The sequence below is a fragment of the Neoarius graeffei genome, chromosome 26 (genome assembly GCF_027579695.1).
Source record: "Neoarius graeffei isolate fNeoGra1 chromosome 26, fNeoGra1.pri, whole genome shotgun sequence".
Classification (NCBI taxonomy): domain Eukaryota; kingdom Metazoa; phylum Chordata; class Actinopteri; order Siluriformes; family Ariidae; genus Neoarius; species Neoarius graeffei.
The window spans coordinates 54,004,067-54,022,360 of NC_083594.1; the positions used below are offsets into that span (position 1 = coordinate 54,004,067).

At 39.1% G+C, this 18,294-nt stretch overlaps 1 protein-coding gene across 8 annotated transcripts in view; it reads left to right on the forward strand.

Moving 5' to 3' along the window:
* The window catches only part of LOC132874479 (mucin-2-like), a 31,277-nt gene extending 12,983 nt beyond the window's left edge, over positions 1-18,294 (forward strand). The window contains exons 1-20 of one of the 8 annotated variants that reach the window (XM_060910693.1): positions 2,350-2,802; positions 2,884-2,982; positions 3,128-3,427; positions 3,603-3,917; positions 3,997-4,050; positions 5,616-5,936; positions 6,088-6,402; positions 6,487-6,537; positions 6,802-6,843; positions 7,561-7,614; positions 7,773-7,823; positions 8,413-8,466; positions 8,624-8,674; positions 9,748-9,834; positions 9,947-9,965; positions 10,076-10,107; positions 10,196-10,227; positions 10,317-10,383; positions 16,062-16,102; positions 16,309-18,294. In XM_060910693.1, the coding sequence (XP_060766676.1) occupies positions 2,925-2,982; positions 3,128-3,427; positions 3,603-3,917; positions 3,997-4,050; positions 5,616-5,936; positions 6,088-6,402; positions 6,487-6,537; positions 6,802-6,843; positions 7,561-7,614; positions 7,773-7,823; positions 8,413-8,466; positions 8,624-8,674; positions 9,748-9,834; positions 9,947-9,965; positions 10,076-10,107; positions 10,196-10,227; positions 10,317-10,383; positions 16,062-16,102; positions 16,309-16,401 (2,037 nt within the window). In that variant the 5' untranslated portion in view covers positions 2,350-2,802; positions 2,884-2,924 and the 3' untranslated portion in view covers positions 16,402-18,294. Of the gene's footprint in view, positions 1-2,349; positions 2,803-2,883; positions 2,983-3,127; positions 3,428-3,602; positions 3,918-3,996; positions 4,051-5,615; positions 5,937-6,087; positions 6,403-6,486; positions 6,538-6,801; positions 6,844-7,560; positions 7,615-7,772; positions 7,824-8,412; positions 8,467-8,623; positions 8,675-9,747; positions 9,835-9,946; positions 9,966-10,075; positions 10,108-10,195; positions 10,228-10,316; positions 10,384-12,669; positions 12,860-13,007; positions 13,259-16,061; positions 16,103-16,308 lie in introns of those variants that run through there. The other 7 variants (XM_060910692.1, XM_060910685.1, XM_060910687.1 and 4 more) reach the window with 7 other exon arrangements.

Genomic DNA, 18,294 nt, shown 5'->3' on the forward strand with positions numbered 1-18,294 from the left:
AAAACAAGTCCTCCATGGCTAAACAGCCGTTCAACAGGAGCACTTGATGGCAGAGTGGTATTATACTTTAAGAAGAGAGCTCTGATTGTTGGGTATGTTTTTAATGAGGCCAATGTCTTATCTGGATCCTGAAGGTACCGTTGCACTTCTTCCTCTGCTGTAGTGACATGCTTTCTATATGAGATCACAGCTGCCTTTAATCATGTCCAGTTGGCATTCCTTTCAGAACAAATTAACATACTTGGAGTGTACTACATTAACCAACACTGTAATTCCAAATACACACAAGGGAAATAATTCTATATCTAAACTAAAAGTATATTGCTAGCTAATGTTAACCACATACCATAAACCATACCATGTATGTTATTTGCTAATGTTAACCACACATAGCCTACACAAAGGCTAGAGAATCGTTTTGTCAATCTCTTTAAAGAACATTATCATCATCATCATCATCATCATCATTATCAACAACAAGTAGATTCGACAAGGGCAGACCTGTACTAAATGAGTGCAATATTCCAAAATGACCACTTGTGACATTATAGGCTAGTAGCATATCGGGACAACTTGCTAGTTGAATATGAAAGGACTAAATATGAGAGGACTAAAGTGGAGTCCATCAGAATTTTGGTTCCACAAGGCAACATAATGTTTGAACTTAGCTAAGTCCTGTTATATTACTAAGGCCAAATAAAAAAAAAATAGTGTGTTTCCGGTAACCCGACCAATCGAGAATTTCCGCGTCGAAATTGCCGACTGTGAAGTTTTTATTACAAATTTCCCTCGATATTTTAGTGTAAGCGGCGTTAGTTTGTCATAATTTTTTGTTTCAACGCATTCAAGTTGTGAAAGAAACGATAAAAAGTAAAATGTTTCGCCACTTCTATCAGCCCTCCTGCATAAACATGGAAGCACACTTGTATACTGAAGGAGGAAGGAAAACTGAGCCAAGCCGCCATTTTGAATCCTCATTCAAGGCTGTAATGCAAATTGCTTCCTGTTCAGTATACAAGTGCACTTCCATGGCAGGGAAAAACACTACATTTTGCCGCCTATGTAGTCCCCTATTTATACAAATAGGAGTCATTCAGGATTCAGCCATGTTTTTGCTCGACCCAAGTTCTACAGTAGGCTAGGCTAGGCCGTCTGCTTTTAATGGAAGTAGCCTAGCCTAGGACGTTATTTTCACGTTATTTCTTGATAAGGTGTTTTCACGTTATTACATGAAAATATCATGAAATATTGCTTCCGTAGATCATAACTCAAACTCTCGCGATATTTTTTTTATTCGTTTAAAGATTTAAAACACTTATTTTATTATGATGTGTGGTATAAAGGATTCTGTGCCAAAATACTATTTTGTAAGATGTTTACTTGTGTTAATTTTTTTGAACAAAATTAAAAAAAAATTAAGAAAAAAAAAACTTTCCTACCTACCAACTTTATTTTAGTATTTCATGTTACCGGAAACACACTATTTTTTTTTTTTTTGGCCTAATACTCGATAAGACCCACCTAGTTTGGTTTCATAAAAAGCAAGCACATGACAAAAACGGACGATTGTTTGCTAACGCCAGCTAGCAAGATTTGCTTGATGGAGTAGCCTTTATGCTAATGTTAAAATCACGCAAATAGGCTACTATTATGTTCCTGAAATGGCACACAACCTACATTACCAGATACACACAACTAAAACAATCTAGTTGCAGTAGGCTAACGTTTGATTTTTAAAACTTACTGTTAGATGTTTGCTCAGGTTAGATGTAGAGTCTCTGGATGTGGACAGCAGCTTGGTTGCTGGCAAGCAGAGTTTACACTGCACGGCCAGATTCCGCTCATCTTTGTGTCCTTTAAATATAAAGTGGTGCCTTAATTTCCAGGAGAAAAACGCGTTCTTGCCCGTGAGGTGGCTCTGCTCTTGCTCCTCATGGTGTGTTGGTTTGGGCTCCTCTTCCATTGTGTGATTGCGACTGACTGACATTGCCAACGTTAACCGCTCTTGCTTGCGTTCTATTTCTGTTTGGGTTTTCGGTGGCCGCGGCTATCACTGTTTTTCCTGTGGCGCGGTGACGTCATGCGGTAGCCCTCTATAGCCTAAAATGTGAAAAGGGAAGTACCGCCGTGTAATCCATTTATTTCAACAAAGTAACTGTAATCCGATTACCACTTATTAAAACAGTAACTGTAACAGATTACAGTTACTCATGATTTGTACTCTGATTACGTAACGCCGGTACATGTAATCCGTTACTCCCCAACACTGTTTGTCACGTAAAACTCCACTTCCTCATCTGAAACCATGACTACAGCAATGTTAATGACATCATCAGAGGAGACAGCAAACTGGATTGTACAAAAATCAGTGACATTTTGGAAGGAGTTTGATGATTATCTTCACAAAAACACCTCTTTCCTGAGCTGAGCTATGACACGTTTAATACCCTGAAGAACCTTTGTGTTTATTGGTTATTACTTGGTCCATAGATGAAGGTGAGCTGTGAGAAGATTGAGATCCATGGACAGAAGACTGCAGTCAGTTTCATCCTCAGAACAACGAGGAGACGAAGCACAAAGACAAGATACACAAGAACCAGCAGTGGATGAGAATGAATGAATGAAGCGTTGGATCCCAGTCGTGGATAAAACAAGTTCTCATCTTCAACGTTTTCCTGAAGGATGAACATCTTTACAAATTATGAGAATTCAGTTTAATTCTATAATGTGTACTAAAGTTCTTGTTGAGTTCTGCGTAAAGCTGCTCAGAAGTGAGTGTGTGAACCTGAGCACAGTTGAGAGGTGTGTATTCTGTTAAACACTCGAGTGTTCGTGGTTTTCTTGTGGCTTAAATGTTCTGCTTCCTGATTCTGTTCTTTTCAGATGAGCGTCTCGATGATTTCACTTCGTCCAGTGGCTGTGAAATGGCGGCGCTCGTCCTCCTGTTCTTCTTCCATCTGATTCTGGACATTCGCTCTCAAAGTGAGTCGTTATTATGGTGCTGGGATTTGAGGGATTTGTTCTCAGAGATGTTTCAAAAATAATTCAAGAGATTTCAAGCAGTGACATTCAGTTTGATGTTCAGTGTGTGTATTAATGACACGGTGTGTTTTGTTTATCATTGTAGATGTTCCTCAGCTGCTCGTGTCTCCTGAAGTTCTCACAGAGAGAGGATCAGTGGAGCTTCACTGTTCTGTTCCATACAATGTTAAAGTGTCTCGGTGTTCTTTCTACCCAGAGGGAGCCGACAAAAATATTAAACTCTCTCCATCTCCATCATGTCGGCTCTCAGTCACTGGTTCTGATCTGATCAGGTGGACAGGACGCAGCTCTCCTGGAACACTTTGGATTATTTGTTTCTATGTGTTGGATAACTCTGTTCGTTCTCCTTCTCCTCACTCTCGCCCAGCTCCAGTCACAGTGCTGAGTAAGATCAACATTACATTTTATAACATGTCCATCACTGTCTCATTTACACTTTTAATGCATTAATAACAACATGAACCTCTGTAATAATTCTGTCTTCATTTCTATACGGTATGTCCATTATAGTATTCTCTCTCTCTCTCTCTCTCTCTCTCTCTCTCTCTCTCTCTCTGCAGATCAGAAACCAGTGCTAAGCGTCGTTTATGATAATCAGTTTGATGAATTCAGATTTGTGTGTGAAATCCCAGGGTCAGAGTCAGTAACTGCTGATTTTAGCTGTAATCTCTACACTGGAGAAAAAACTCCGCTTTTCCAAAACCAAAGATCTCAAAAGAGAAGATCTGGGAAGGCGGATTGTATTTTTACAGCACAGAGAAATGCTGTGTTTAATCGTCTGCAGTCAGTAAAGAGTCGTGAAGTGAGCTGTGATTATTCAGTGACCTCTGACCCGACTGCTCGCTCTCCGATGAGTGAGAAATACAACATGATGCGTAAGTTATATTTAATCAATTACATTTCTTTCATAGCTTTGAATTGTGTTTGAACTTATTCACATCTGTTGTTCATCAGGTTTCTTTCCTTCACCAACACAGTCGTCCATCACTCCTGAGAAATCTCCTGCACGTGAGTTCATTTTATTTTATTTCCTGCTGTTTGGTTCTGTTACACTTTTTCATGACTGAAGTTTAATCTGCATTCTGTTACACTTGTAAGATTCATTTATTTTATTTCACATCTTCCTTTTTTTTGGAACAATATTCTGTAGATTATGTGTGAAGTTATTTAGTGATTAAAGAGGAATCAAGCTTTGGTAAATTCATTTCTTTCGGTGTCACAGTTTAATTCCCCAAACTCACACATCTGGAGGTTAAAAGAGACGCGTTACAGTTTAATGTTTTCCTTTAGATTTTAGAAAAACAGATATGAAGATGAATTTACTCTGAACTTTCTGAAACCCTCCCTGTGCATTTACACTCTCAGGATGGAGAGAATTACAGCAGGAATCGTAGTTTGATGTGTTTTCCACATCTCTTCTGGAATCACTTCACCCAGCTCCCTTTCCCATTTAGCTAACACAGATAATGTTGAATCGGTTCTCGCTTCTGTCAAACACCAGTGCAAATCTAAGGCAGCTTTTAGGGATCGCTTTACTATCAGTACATGTCGCTTTATGTTCAGATGTATTTTATCCTCATTTATTTTAATATTTTTACTATAATAGTCCCACATTTGTACCGTAAATATCAAAACAAGTCCTGATTTATTCAATCATATGTATTTTTTTTTTTAGTTCTTGAAAGCTTTTCATTTCACCCTTTTTAATAATTGTGCATATGGCTGTCATTCATTTTTCCACCCAATGTTTAAATCTATTATTGAATTTTCTTGGTATAAATTTGTCATTGAAAGCCGTCCATTTGAGTCGTCCAACTTCCTTTCCTATTTTTAGTTGTTTCACTGTGGAGTACTGTATATGGAGAGTAAAATATACCACTGGGTGAAGATCCAGTTCCTCTTTTATATCGATGGGGGTCTCTGATTCCCCAATACTCGCCTGAATTGGGGATTTGAAAGCAGAACCTTCAATATCTTTCCATCGAGCTACAGAACCTCCATTACACCAGGAGATTAGTTGACGCAGTTGTGCAGCATGAAAATATTATTTTAAATTCAGAAGTCCCCCCCCCCCCTTGTCTTTTGGCAGGAGTAGTGAGGTATAACGTTTCCTAAGTCGTTTGCTTCCTCACACGAATCTTGCTCTGAGCTCATCCCATTGAAGGAACTGATCTTTTGATATATGGAGAGGCAGAGATGAGAACAGATATCACAGATGTGGCAAGATGTTCATTTTTACCACATTTATCCTGTCATTGAATCCCAGTGGAAAAGTGATCCATCTGTCAGTATCTTTCCTTATGGTTTCATCAGTGTGTTCATAGTTAATCCTGTATAGTTTGGAAAAGTTTTTAGTTCTGTTTATGCCCAAATATTTCATTGATTTTGCTGCTCAGTTTATTCTCCATTCCTTCAGTTCTTGTCTTGGTGTACAGTTTAATAAACATGGAAATTTGTGTTTTGAGTAGATTTACTTTACAGCAGGAATCAGTTTGACATTTCATTCAGAAGTCGGTGACTGATGTTGTTCTGACTCTGTGTGTGTGTGTGTGTGTGTGTGTGTGTGTGTGTAGATGTTCCTCAGCTGCTCGTGTCTCCTGAAGTTCTCACAGAGAGAGGATCAGTGGAGCTTCACTGTTCTGTTCCACACAATGTTAAAGTGTCTCGGTGTTCTTTCTACCCAGAGGGAGACGACACAAATATTAAACCCTCTCCATCTCCATCATGTCGGCTCTCAGTCACTGGTTCTGATCTGATCAGGTGGACAGGACGCAGCTCTCCTGGAACACTTCGGATTATTTGTTTCTATGTGTTGGATAACTCTGATCGTTCTCCTTCTCCTCACTCTCGCCCAGCTCCAGTCACAGTGCTGAGTAAGATCAACATTACACCGAGTGTGTATTATTGTCTGTGTGGATCATAACATTTCTAATAGACATTTATATTTACTCAATTAACATTCACAATGGAGTATTTGATGTAATTGATTAATTCATTCATGAATATTTAATTAATTTATTAATTAATTTATTTATCTCTCTGCAGATCAGAAACCAAAGCTAAGCGTCAGTCATGATAATCAGTCTGATGAATTCAGATTTTCATGTGAAATCCCAGGGTCAGAGTCAGTAACTGCTGATTTGAGCTGTAATCTCTACACTGGAGAAAAAACTCAGTTTTTCTTAAAGACGTCCTTTCAGAAGAGAGACTCTGGGAAGGTGGTTTGTGTTTTTATAGCAGATAGAAATGATGTGTTTAATCGTCTGCAGTCAGTAAAGAGTCGTAAAGTGAGCTGTGATTATTCAGTGACCTCTGACCCGACTGCTCGCTCTCCGATGAGTAAGAAATACAACATGATGCGTAAGTTAAATTTAATCACATGACTGGGCTTTGATGTGCATCGCTTTATAAATCTGATTCATTTTTAATCCATTTGTATTTTAGATTTCTTTCCTGAAACACCACAGCGGCCCACAACTAAACCCTCCCCGACTGGTCAGCCACTCAGTTTTAATGCACATTATAATTCTGAGGTTTTCATTTTATTCTGCTTAATTTGGATTCACGGAGTAATGCAAAAAAAAAAAAAAATCACTGTGTGTAGTTTATGTAAATATTTGTGCCAATCAGATTTGGTTCTGGTACCAACAGCACCATCCACACCTGCAGTTTATTCCTTCATCCATCACTGTTTAATCATTTTAAAGTCATAAATTGTCTTTATTCGATGTTGTGTCATTTGTTTTCTCACTTCTCCAGTTCTTTCAACTCGTCTGATCACCACAAGACCCACAGCTATGAGTGAGTGTATTGTGGAGTCGTAGTTCTCACTGTGGGAATGACAACCCCAATTCCAAAAAAGTTGGGATGCTGTATAAACTGTAAACAAAAACAGAATGTGATGATTTGCAAATCATGGAAACCCTATAGATCACTGAAAACAGCGGCCCACAACTAAAACCTCCCCGACTGGTCAGTCACTCAGTTTTAATGCACATTATAATTCTGAGGTTTTCATTTTATTCTGCTTCATTTATATTCACGGAGTAATGCAAAAAAAAAAAATCAGTGTGTGTAGTTTATGTAAATATTTGTGAGTTCCTGTGTTCAGGTGGTTTTATACTGGAAACTGCTCGAGTGAACTTTGTGCAGTTTTATTCCCATCAACACGATAAAGTCCATGAACTGAGTTACAGGATACTGTTTATTATTCATATCTGTGTTTTATTGATATCAGTTATAATCTGATCATTCTCTCCTGGAGCTGAACGTGACAGAGTTCCTCAAAATTATACTCATCATCATCATCATCATCATCATCATCATCATCAGATCTCAGCCAGTTCTCCTCACTGAAACTCACGAATTCATATCGAACAGAAATATCACACTTAGAGACGATTACTTTAGATAACAGTTGATTTTAGGATTAAAATAATCCCCTTCATCTTTATTTTCTATAATTCAGTAAATACTAAATATTTCTTTTATCTCAGATTTTGCTCTTTGTTTTGTCAGGTTTTTCTTCTCCCTCAACAACGTCGTCCACAACTAAAGAGAAAACGAGAGCAGGTTCCATTTAAATTCAGACTTTTATCATTCAACATTTAATGTGCATCATTTATACATTTTCAATTGTATTATTATATTATTCATTCTATTTTCTACAGATATACAACAAACAATTATTTGGTCTTTTTTAAACATGTATTTGTTTTTCCTTTTGTTAGAGTCTCATGGACCATCAACTCCAACCACAGACAGAAAGAAACCGACTGCAGGTCAGTTCACTCCTTCAGCTCCCGCTGTTTATATCCTTCAGTTACAGGAAACAAAAATGTGTTTTTATTGTATTTTTATTGTAAATCTCTCTGTAGATGTTCTGTACTGAGTCACAAGACAAATATCTTCTGCAGTCGTTTTAACTGAAGTGCACTGGAGCAATATTAATAACACCATCTCCAAACATCTATAATCACTTCGCTTGCATTTATATCTCAGAGATTTGAACTAAACCTGCCATCCAGTCAGTGAGATCCTCCATCAGGCCTCGTTCTAGTCAACTCCGTACAGTGTGCAGTTTAAATTCAGTCATCTGAAGGTGAAAGACCCAACTTTATCCTCAAAGTCCATCATTTGGTCTCAATCATTAATCCCACACTGAAAAACCTGGACTGGATTTATTCTGATCGTTCGTAAACAGAACATCAGATAATCATCATGTTCACACTTCAGGAGATAAAACTGCCTCAGACTGAGGAATTAGGAGAAGAATAAGAATAAATTTAACACATTTATCCAAGGAGTTTGATGAAGGATCAACTGTGACTTTACAATAATAAAGTTTTATATCAGATTTTGTTTTGTCAGGTTTTTCTTCTCCCTCAACAACGTCGTCCACAACTAAAGAGAAAACGAGAGCAGGTTCCATTTAAATTCAGACTTTTATCATTCAACATTTAATGTGCATCATTTATACATTTTCAATTGTATTATTATATTATTCATTCTATTTTCTACAGATATACAACAAACAATTATTTGGTCTTTTTTAACATGTATTTGTTTTTCCTTTTGTTAGAGTCTCATGGACCATCAACTCCAACCACAGACAGAAAGAAACCGACTGCAGGTCAGTTCACTCCTTCAGCTCCCGCTGTTTATATCCTTCAGTTACAGGAAACAATTGAAATTGTTTTTATTGCATTTTGTAAATTTCTCTGGAGATTTTCCAGTTCATAAAGTATCAGTCGGAAGTTTGTACACCCCTCCTCTCCTAACTCAGAGGGTTTTTTTCCTGTATTTTGACTTTTTTACATTGTAGAACAATACTGAAGATATCAGAACTATGAAATAACATCTGGAACATGTATGGAATTATATGGTCAACAAAACAGCATGAATAAAGAAAATATTTTTGATGTCAATTCTTCAGCGTGTTCAGCGTTCCCCTTGATGACTCTTTGTACACTAGTGGCATTTTCTTAACCAGCTTCATGAGCGAGTCACCTGGAACGCTTTTCAGTCAACTGGTGCCTCATCAAAAGTTAATTAGTGGACGAGTTTCTTGCTTCTTAATGCTTTTGAGATCAAACAGTAAATAATAAATAATAAAAAAACACACAGTAAACAGCCCAAAACACAAATGAAGTAATCCGTCCAGTATCACATCAAGATCCAAACCACTAAGTAAAGAGAAACGACATCCATCATTACTTTAAGACACAACGTGACTTTTAATTAATAAAAAATAAAGATAAACACTGAATTCGAAGAAGGTGTGTACAAACTTTTGACTGGTACTTTATTTCTCATGTAAACACCACAAGAGGCTTAAAAACTAATGACTAGCAAGAGAATTTTGTTTATTTAATAGTTTTGGATTAAAAATCCAAACTTTAAAAATCATTGATATAAATATTTTTGGATTATCGTGAACGTTCTGTTCCTTTCGCAGATTTAGAGCTCATACTGTACATTTCACCTTCCTCCATAAACTTACAGTATAAAACATAATATTTATATCGCATTAAATGTACAGTGGGGGAAATAAGTGTTCAACACGTCAACTGTTTTTCAATGAAACATATTTCAACTGTCGAGATCCACACGAAAATATTGAGCAGACGTTTTGTATTTGCAAATTCTCCAATATTTTATCCAATAATAACGAAAATATCTTGAATTTTACACGATTGTGTTCAGGATCTTTGTTGGTGCTGCTGCTGTCAGTCCTCAGTGTCTGTGTTTTACTGGCTGGAATGATGAGCGTCTGTCTCTGCAGCTTTATCAGTAAGTCTTTAACTTCATCTCCTCGTGTCTCTCCTGCACACCGTCCTGTGTGAAACTGATCATGGAGATCGTTCAGATCTGACAGAAGGTGTTTGTTCTGTTTCTTTTTCAGGGAAGCAGACGGCTGAGAGGTGAGAGATTTACTGTGTTCAGCTTAATCGTGTATCTTTGGTTTTATCTGATCGAAACGCCTCATAGCCGTGTTTATCTGAGTGTTTCTGTGGATTTCTTCCCCCAACAGACGCAAAATGGACTTGGCCCAAGGTGATCAGGGTACGTTTATTCATTTCTTTCCTCTCTAGAGCCACTGAGCCTTGATAAAGATAAAAAAAAATTGTTTGTTTTTTAATTCTTCTTCTAGAAGGCGTGTTATCCATGCACAAGATGAAGACAGTAAGTCGCTTTTCTGATCATTAATGACGATCAGTTATGATTAATGCTTCGGTATAAACTGATATTCTTTCCTTCTGTCTGATGTTTAGTCCGGTTCAGAAGATCCTGGAACTTATTCTGTGATCAGCTCAGTCCCCTCACCATCCCTGCTTTTAGGTAAGCCATGCTACAAACTCACACACATCACATCAGGCTTGTAATACTCGAGTCCAGGACTTGTGCCCTAATTTTAAGGACTCTTGACTTGGACTTCAGCACTGATGACTCCGACTTGGACTCAGACTCGTAACTGCATGAGGACTCGTAAATTGGCGATGAGGACTCGGATTTTGGGTGCTCCGGTTTCCCCCACAGTCCAAAGACATGCAGGTTAGGTTAACTGGTGACTCTAAATTGAGCGTAGGTGTGAATGTGAGTGTGAATGGTTGTCTGTGTCTATGTGTCAGCCCTGTGATGACCTGGCGACTTGTCCAGGGTGAACCCCGCCTTTCGCCCGTAGTCAGCTGGGATAGGCTCCAGCTTGCCTGCGACCCTGTAGAAGGATAAAGCGGCTACAGATAATGAGATGAGATGAGGACTCGGATTTTATCTTTATTTTTTGTAACATGCCATAATAATTTGGCATAAGATATTTATATCTTCATTAATTTTTGTTTGAATTTTGTGTGAGAGTGTCACACCTGCGCACCTTGGTGTGTGCATCAGATAGACTCTCGGGCGTGCTCTGGACAGCGCATGCGCCAAGCGGAGTCTCACACGTGCACCATAAATGGTTTCCCACGAAGGCAGCAACAGCCACCATCGAATGGTGCGGTTGGAGTCTTGTTCTCTGACTTGAACTCGACTCAGATCAATAGTGGACTCAACTCAGACTTGATTCGAAATTTTCTTCGATGACTTGGACTCAGGGGCGCCGCTAGAAATCTTGGGCCCTATGAAAGATTACAATTTAGGGCCCCCCCGGTAAAATTTTCAAGCTCAAGCAACTGAATTTGAAGTCTGTTTTTGGCTGGCACTTCTGCTTTACTATGCATGTGATCAGCTACCTAGCAAGTTTAGGTGATACAATTATTTGGTATATGAACATTTTAAATGCAGAACTGTCAGAATTAGACTGAATAGACTGTTGCCTTAAAATGAAAATTCCATGATATATATGGAAGATATATATATATATTATAATTTTTTTCTTTTATTAGCAAGTATTATTAGGCCCCTCAGTAGCCTATGGAGTTCATTCAATCCAAATGTTTGTGTTGAGAGAAATTGCATGCATCACTGTATCAGTATGGGTTTATAACATTCTGTATGCACATTATGGAGACTCCAGAGCCCTCCAGCAAACATCATCAATCATCAGGATTACAAAATGTATTCCTTTGTTTCCTCCATTTATTGACTTATTGTATGTGATCAAATGTATGCCTTGATGAATAACTACACTAGTTTTTTGATACAATTACAGAGTGCACTGCAAGAAATCCACAAAGTGTTTTTGGTTTATTTTAGGCATCACACATTTATGAGAAAAAACACAGAAAATGTTCAAATATTCAAGTTAAATACTTAGCAACAGTATCAATAAATCCACACATGAACAATAGCAATGATATCTCTGACCACAGCTAATATGCAACATATTAAAGTTAAATACTTAACAATATCAACAAATCCACACATGAACAAAGATCTAGACTTAATTATACAATAAAGATACCTATGAAAAAAGGTGATTTTTTTTCACACACAGTGTGATATCCGAGGGGCGGCACGGTGGTGTAGTGGTTAGCGCTGTCGCCTCACAGCAAGAAGGTCTGGGTTCGAGCCTCAGGGCCGGCGAGGGCCTTTCTGTGCGGAGTTTGCATGTTCTCCCCGTGTCCGTGTGGGTTTCCTCTGGGTGCTCCGGTTTCCCCCACAGTCCAAAGACATGCAGGTTAGGTTAACTGGTGACTCTAAATTGAGCGTAGGTGTGAATGTGAGTGTGAATGGTTGTCTGTGTCTATGTGTCAGCCCTGTGATGACCTGGCGACTTGTCCAGGGTGTACCCCGCCTTTCGCCCGTAGTCAGCTGGGATAGGCTCCAGCTTGCCTGCGACCCTGTAGAACAGGATAAAGCAGCTAGAGATAATGAGATGAGATGAGTGTGATATCCGGACTTCATAATTCATCACACCTGCTCCTGCTTAGCAACTTCTAGAATGTACACATAGAGAAACTGCCAGCTGATCTAAGCTGCGCTAATAGCTCTGCGCATACACGGAGCTACACATTTCACATGTCCCAGAATCAGACTGTACCATTAATATCAAATAATGCAAGAAAAATGTTATAGTAAATCATAACCATGTATAATTTGCATATTTTAACAGATGAAATGAAATATTTTATTTCAAAAAACTTACACAAGGCAATACTATTAAAATAATATTAATATCCCTCACAGGCCCCCCTGTCAGTGCCAGGCCCTTAGAATCGTCCTAACTTTCCCCCCCTAGCGGCGCCCCTGCTTGGACTTGACTCAGATTTGAACACTGAGGACTCTAGACTGGACTCGGACTCAAGGTTTAGTGACTCGACTACAACACTGCATCACATACAGTAACATCATGGTGCTTTGAAACATCCACACAAAAACAAAAACATAAGGCTGTAGAAGTGGTGAAAGAAATTGGGAAAGAGCAGCTCAAACATGCAACGCCTGTGGTCAAACTCAGCGAAAATCACACTCATGTTTATCGCTGCCACCGTTTCAACTCAGTACGCTTCTGCTTATTTTTCCAGCAGCCACTGGACCCTGTAAAACAGTCGTGATTTTTCTGTGGCTGAAGATCGGGGGTTCAAGTTGACTCTGCTGGGCCCTTGAGCAAAGCCCTTAACCCTTTGTGCTCCAGGGGAACAGTATCATCGCTGACCCTGGGCTCTGAACCCAAGTTCCAAAAAAGCTGAGCTATGCAAAGAGAAGAATTTCACTTTAATGTGATGTATATGTGACAAATAAATACCTTCTTCTTCTTCTTCTTCTCAAACCCAAAGGGACAGTCCTCCACATCTGGTGTTTGGTGTCCTTTCCACACTGACTTTATTCAGTTGGGGTCTGTTACTTGTCTTGAACTCACAGCTGTGTGTCATCAGCATATTCATAGAGGTTGGCACCATGTTTATGAATTATTGTACCCAGGAGCACTCAGTGGCGTAGCCAGGATTTTTTACATGGGGTGGCCAAAGAGGGGCCAAGGATACACAAGGGGTGGCCATGCTGTGACTAAATAAAGGGGGGGGGGGGGGGGGGGGGGGTCCGGGGGTCCTTCCCCGGGAAATTTTGAATTGGCTAGATTTGATTTCCTGTATTCTGATGTATCTGGTGCCAAACTCATGAACAAAACCCATGTGAGCCAAGAGGTCAGAAATGAATGTATTAATTTATTTATGTAACATAAAGCATCTGCAAAACAAAGAAACCATCCAACTTGTTTACTCTAATTAAGCATCAGAATTTTAACGATCACTACTAAAATGCAAAAGTAAAAACTAAAAGATCACCTGTCCCAGGCACCTGGGAAGTAGTAAGGATATTAGTCAGGCTTGAATAAAGAGTGCTTTGCTCAGGAAAAGGAAAATACTTGTATACTTAACTCATACATACAACATACGTAAACACTTACAACATGTTGTGACATTGTCCATTGTAAGTACTGTACAAACTAAATGTGTTGAGTTACAAAATATGTGTGTGTGTGTGTGTGTGTGTGTGTGTGTGTGTGTGTGTGTGTGTGTGTGTGTGTGTGAGAGAAAGTGTTACACTGATGGAACACATGACATAGATGAGGTGTAGTGCATGAGTGGTGTGTGTGTGTGTGTGTGTGTGTGTGTGAGAGGGGGAAAGTATGTGCACTGCATGTAGATATAGATGAGCTGTAGCATACGAATTGTGTGTGTGTGTGTGTGTGTGTGTGTGTGTGTGTGTGTGTGTGTGTGTGTGTGTGTGTGTGTGTGTGTGAAGATATGTTACATGTAAATACAAAAATGAAGTGCATAAGTTGTGTGTGTGTGTGTGTGTGTGTGTGTGTGAGAGAGAGAGAGTGTACGAGTGAACACTCGTATGTTCAGAGTGCATGAGTGGTGTGTGTGTGTGTGTGTGTGTGTGTGTGTGTGTGAGAGAGAGAGAGAGGGGTAGGGGGAGTGTGTGTGTGTGTGTGTGTTGAGAGAGAGGGGTAGGGGGAGTGTGTGTGTGTTGAGAGAATGCATGAGTGTTGTGTATGAGTGAGTGTGACAATTATTAATCAATGTGTTCTCCCACCAGTAACACACAACATCTCTATATTTTCATGTAACAGACAAACATTAACTTTAAAAGTTGTATTCAGCGGTTAGAGCGAGCAAAGTGATTCACAGACAGCTAACTTGCCGACATAATTTTCTCTTTTGAGTCGTACAATCCAAAACCACCGACGTTTTGCTTTCTATCTATCTATCTATCTATCTATCTATCTATCTATCTATCTATCTATCTATCTATCTATCTATCTATCTATCTATCTCGTATCTATATATGTGTGCACACAGCACAAATCCCACTGTAGCCGGATATCTATAAAGACGCATATTTATCTATACGGTTGCATTTACATGTAAACGAAGGTTTCAGTCACTGAAAACGGATACTTTCAAAAACCCTGGGCAAAGTGGAGATTTCTGGAAACTCGGGAGATTTCTGGAAACTCTGAATTGTCTGAGGACAGAATTGTAACTGTCTGTCTACAAAGTGAGAAAACTTGAAGCGAGTATAAGAGATGAATAACTTACATCCCAAATTAATCGCACGTTCACGTAGTTCGTAGGTTGTTGTGTTGTCGGATTAGAGCATGACTATCTGATACCACCTGCTGCTTGAACGCGCAAAATGTTTATGTGCTACAGTAATATGCATCCCTGCAGAAACCAAATAGGCGGAACAAAAATCCAGCGGGCGGAGCTAACATTTCCTGGGACATATCGGTTATATAAATTTTATTGTCCGGCCCTGGGGTGACCAGGGCAGGCCCAAGGCGTGCCCTGGGGTGGCCACGCCCCCCCCCCCCGGCCACCCCTTAGCTCCGCCCCTGGGAGCACTATGTGACTTTCAGCTCAGGTGATGGTGGATCTCTATCTCCTTCCTGTTAATGGTAACCTGTCACCTGTTACAGCCCGTCTCAGAGGGGCTGCCATCACCCGACTACATTCATGCAATGCTGGTGTTTGACCAAAACCAACTTTCACTTTTCATTGGTAGCTGAGCTGCTGTCTTTTCTCAGATCTTGCAGTTGAATTATCTTCAAAACCAAATCTGATAAACATCTCATGACATGTTCTGTGAGTGCATGGGCTGCGTTGCCAATGTGCAACGTGAAACAACAACTTGCACATTGTTTCCTGAAACATGCAGACTGTAACTGTTAAATATATTTATTTTTTAAAAAACAAGAATGAAAAATGAAAAAAGAACACTCACCACATCATGTGACTGAGGAATATTTACATTGAGCCTATGTTCATTTCTTCAGGAACAGACTCTTAAAAAAAAATCATACGACTTCGACAAATCACAATATGCAGAAAACTTTTCGGATGAATTTGTAACAATCAGGAATGTGATCGGCATCACGGTCTCATTCTCTATTATTAAACAAACAATCTATTCATCTTCTTTCTGATAATTGTTGGAAAAGTGCAGTAAAAGGTGATGGTGTAGCCGAAAAAAAAAAAAAAAAAACCTTTGTGAATCACTGTTGAATAATCTGCATGCCATGCCACTGTGTGACGACTTTAACGCTCTGAATCCTGTGAATTAATTTTCAGAGAGCAGCTCAGACAGAAAAGAAGATTCTGTGAAACCAGAGGTGAGTAACAGCTTTAGGAATGTGACGTCTGCTGAGCTGTTCTTCTGCTTTGTGGTCTGGTTTGAACGTTGCAGTCTTGCAGTGTGTCATTGCTTTCATTGGTAACTGTTCTGAAACACACCGGTTTTTAATGCAAGTCGAAAAAACTCTTCTTTTAAAACGCTGCTGATGGTTGATGTGTTCCTGTTTTGCTCTGACACTTTTAGGACGATGGCGAGCACGTGTACTGTTTCATCACTGACACTCAAGTGGGCCCCAAAGATAAAGGCGCAGTGTACAGCCTGCTGCAGATGCACTGATGCACCTTACACAGTGTAAATTATTTCTCATTTTTATGTTTTTTGATGCAACACATGCCTTAACTTTAATACTCAGCTCTGGCACTTTAAATAAATTGACTTCAGGCTGCTGTTTGGCTGTGACTGCAGTGTCTATTATAGAATAATACTCAAGACTTGTCACTTTATATCGCACTACAGCACTAGTGGATGTCATGCTACAACCAATTCTTGTTGTTTGTTGCTGCCCTTTGTGAGCAATTGTCCTTATTTAGCTCTGTCTTTTTTATATTATATTTTATTATATTATATATAAAAAATTCCATCCAAATTCACTGGATATGAGCAATCGTGTGCTCTGATTGGCTACTCTACTACTAGGATATCAGATCATATACCGGCCCTGTGTCCAAAATCAATCACCACCGACTATACAGTGGACTATATAGTGAGGTCGCCATTAAGCCCTATATAGTGCACTCAAAGTGTCCTACAATGCATCACGAAAAGTAGTGTACAACCGATAATCACTAACCAAGCAATATATCCCATCATGCATTGCGGTCGCACTGAAAGAACTCAATCAAAAGCTTCAAATGTTATTAAATAAAACACAGTGGCAAAGAAGAAAGAAAGTATTCAGCCTTGATTTAAAAGAGCTGAAAGATGCAGCAGACACAAAGTACTTTGTATTGATTAATGTGGGAAATACGCTCAGCATAATATGGATTGATCACAAAAATACACGCCTGTATTTATTATTTTGAAAACCCACCAGCCGACTGATCTGGCACATTTTAATTGAGCGACAATAATGATGTAAATAACGGTGTGCTGGAGTAGCGTCTGAAAATGTGTTTTCATTTTATCAATGAGCTCACTGTATAGTCCTCTGTATAGTAATTCCCGAGGCGAGGTGGCCAAGTGGTTAGAGCGCTTGACCGCCAAGCGAACGGGCCCCGGTTTGAGCCTCGCCTCGGATGGTGATCTGGGGCTCGCCTCCTGTCCACCCAGCAGTGAATGGGGACCTGGTGGAAACACTGGGGAAGTTAAAGGTGGCGAGGAAGGGAACTGGCCACCCTACCTCACCATGCCGACAGCCTAGACAGAGTGTGCTCTCTAACAGGCACTCCCCAACGTACGTACGAAAACGTATATGGGACTCTTTGACTTTTGATAGTAATTCCCTATATAGTGAGTAGGGAGTAGTGAACAAGTGAGTGGTTTCAGACACAGGGCGTGAGTAGAGAAAAACAAAATGGCAGAGCGTTACTGAACCAACCGAGGACGAAATAAAAACTCCACTTGAAAACAAAATCCCCCAAAAAATACAAAAAAAAGTGCAACAACATATGGAATAAAAGTATTTGATGGTAAGAACATATTTATTTTTCAAGAATTATTGCATTTTTTTCACAAATTGCTCCTGTCATTTCAGTGAATGTGGATAGAATAAAACAGTTATTCCACTCAATCTCGTCGTACATGGATTATAGACAACCATCAGCTCATGTACGACTCGATTTCATGGAATAACTGTTAAATATATTATATATTATATTCTATTATACGAGGGTAAGTCAAAGAGTTCTAAGACAGATGTTATAATTTCAAAAGGAATTCAAAAGAATTCAAAGAAGGAATTCTCCGATGGAAACATCGCTTGCAGAAGTGTTTAGGCTTAAATGGAGGATATGTAGAGAAATAGCTTTGTTATATTCATAAATAAAGATTTTTTTCATTTGTCTTAGAACTTTTTGACTTACCCTCGTATCTGTCTTTATTATATTTAATTCTGTTTTTTTTTCTTTAACTTAATCTGTATTTATCTATATTTTACTCTGTACTTGAACTGATGCAACACCTGAATTTCTCCTCATGGGGATTAATAAAGGAATATCTTATTTTATCTTA